Genomic DNA, 2,020 nt, shown 5'->3' with positions numbered 1-2,020 from the left:
GGACGAAGCGGAGTCCAGCCCGGGGTCGTCACATGTGGTTGCCGCAAGCCCGCTCCTTCGTCGAATTCGCCGGCCGCGCCTTTCTCAAGCCCGCCGGCCGCCGCTCACTCAAGCCCGGCCTCCGCTCACTCTAGCCCGGCCGCCGTTCACTCAAGCCTGGCCTCCGCTCACTCAAGCCCCGCCGGCTGCCGTTCACTCAAGCCCGGCCTCCGCTCACTCTAGCCCCGCCGGCCTCCGCTCACTCTAGCCCCGCTGGCCGCTCACAGTATGGTAAGGGGCGTAACATTTCCGTCACACGCTTGAGGTATTCGGCCAATCACAACGCTCTGGCTAGCTGGCCAATCAGAGCACACCTGGCTTTTCAGACTGATGAGCTTTGTAAAAATTGACACATTTCAGAAAGGCGGGACATAGAAGAGAAACAATAATGTACAGTATGTGGAAAATGTGTTTTTTGAACCCTAAACCGCATAAACACATTTCATTACACCAAATAATGTTCTTTTTAGCAACATCATATGACCCCTTTAACAGAAAGGCTACTCATAGCCTCAATGTTCAGGTAGGTTTTACTAAGATGCATATATTTTCATTATAATGTAACACTAACCCATGGGACTCACCTGCTGTATGTTAATTACAGATGACTTGTGACCATCAGTGTATGGTCACAAATCTGGATGTCAGATGGCCTGGCTCTATGCATGACACCCAAATCTTCGAGAAGTCATTGTTATGCCAGCGCTTTCAAGAAGGTATGGCAAAGTGCAATCTCTAGACAACACTTTACTGGAATGGACTGTGACACTTTTTTCTTTTCCGTTCATTGACAGGGCTGTTTGATGGTCTGTTGGTGGGAGACAGAACTTATGCATGCCAGAGCTTTTTGATGACTCCCCACCCTGACACCGAGACAAAACCACAGCATGACTTTAACTTGGCCCTCAGTCAAACCAGGCTCAAGATAGACATGACTTTTGCCATTTTAAAGGCACAGTTTAACTGTCTTCGTGACCTAAAAGTTTCACCAGAGCGGGCATCTCAAATTATCCTCCACAACATAGCCACTATAAGGAAGGAGCGGGTGGCAAGTGATTATCACCTCCCCCTTGATGTTATTGACCCCTTCACTCAGGACCATCCAACTGGCAGAGCTGTTAGAGATGCCATCACAGCAGAATATTTCACTTGGCATTCAATAAAAGCAAAATGACCATCATATACGTTTACACATATTCCTTAATTGCCTTTCATGTTGTTAGAGAGAAATGTTTCGTGTTAGGCTTTATTATTGCATTCATATTTATTATTAAAATTAGTAGCCATCTCTTCTCCTCATGTTGATGTTGAAAATGCTAAGTGAAAAGTTAATAATAATTTGAATGAAATGTCCACACAAAATAAATTCAGGTTCATAGCTTCAAAGTTGTATTTAACAATTAATGGGGGGAAAAAAAACCCACACAAACAGAGAAAAAAAACTTTGCATTCTGTTTCAAGTTCAAATGCACAAATGCAACCTCAGTTTCACAGCGATATTTTCAGCAATCAATATGGCATCAAACAGAAAACTTAGTACTTTGGTTCACATTCATATTTTCAACAATCCACCAAAGTTCAAAAAAATAAAACACAAGCTTTGTGGCTAAATTCCAATATAGTCTTTCCACCGATTTTGTAGTCCAACAATGACAAGGAAATAATAAAATTGAAAAGAAAAAAGAAGGTGCCTCTGGGGTAGCAGTTTCACTGATGCATGTAAACCTCTGCAGCTTCAACACTCCCTTGAGATCCAAGGTGTAGAAAGTAGTAACAAAAGACTAAAGAAACATGGAAGAAAACATTAAATATAGAATTCTTAGATCACATTAAACATAATTAAACACTTGATTATATTTGTAGATAATACAAATACCAAACAGCAAGGATTACTAACGTTAAAGGTTTTGTGAAAGTGCGCACGTTAATGTTTGTGGATGTTTACGATATTTGTGACAAAAAAAAGAAAAAAAAAAAAAAG

General features: G+C 41.8%; 2 protein-coding genes across 2 annotated transcripts in view; one reads left to right on the top strand and one right to left on the bottom strand.

The window, feature by feature from the left end:
* Positions 1 to 1,213, top strand: part of LOC107741428 (putative nuclease HARBI1) — a 1,501-nt gene extending 288 nt beyond the window's left edge. Inside the window, exons 2-4 of the mRNA XM_016554152.1 lie at positions 535 to 562; positions 644 to 755; positions 834 to 1,213. Coding sequence (XP_016409638.1) covers positions 535 to 562; positions 644 to 755; positions 834 to 1,213 — 520 coding nt within the window. The remainder of the gene's footprint in view (positions 1 to 534; positions 563 to 643; positions 756 to 833) is intronic.
* The window catches only part of LOC107741420 (DNA-directed RNA polymerase II subunit GRINL1A-like), a 23,751-nt gene that overhangs the window by 17,935 nt on the left and 3,796 nt on the right, over positions 1 to 2,020 (bottom strand). The gene's annotated exons all lie outside the window — the stretch shown is intronic.

The sequence above is a fragment of the Sinocyclocheilus rhinocerous genome, unplaced genomic scaffold (assembly GCF_001515625.1).
Source record: "Sinocyclocheilus rhinocerous isolate Xijiao unplaced genomic scaffold, SAMN03320098_v1.1 scaffold1007, whole genome shotgun sequence".
Lineage (NCBI taxonomy): Eukaryota > Metazoa > Chordata > Actinopteri > Cypriniformes > Cyprinidae > Sinocyclocheilus > Sinocyclocheilus rhinocerous.
This window is presented reverse-complemented; position numbering and strand designations above follow the sequence as displayed.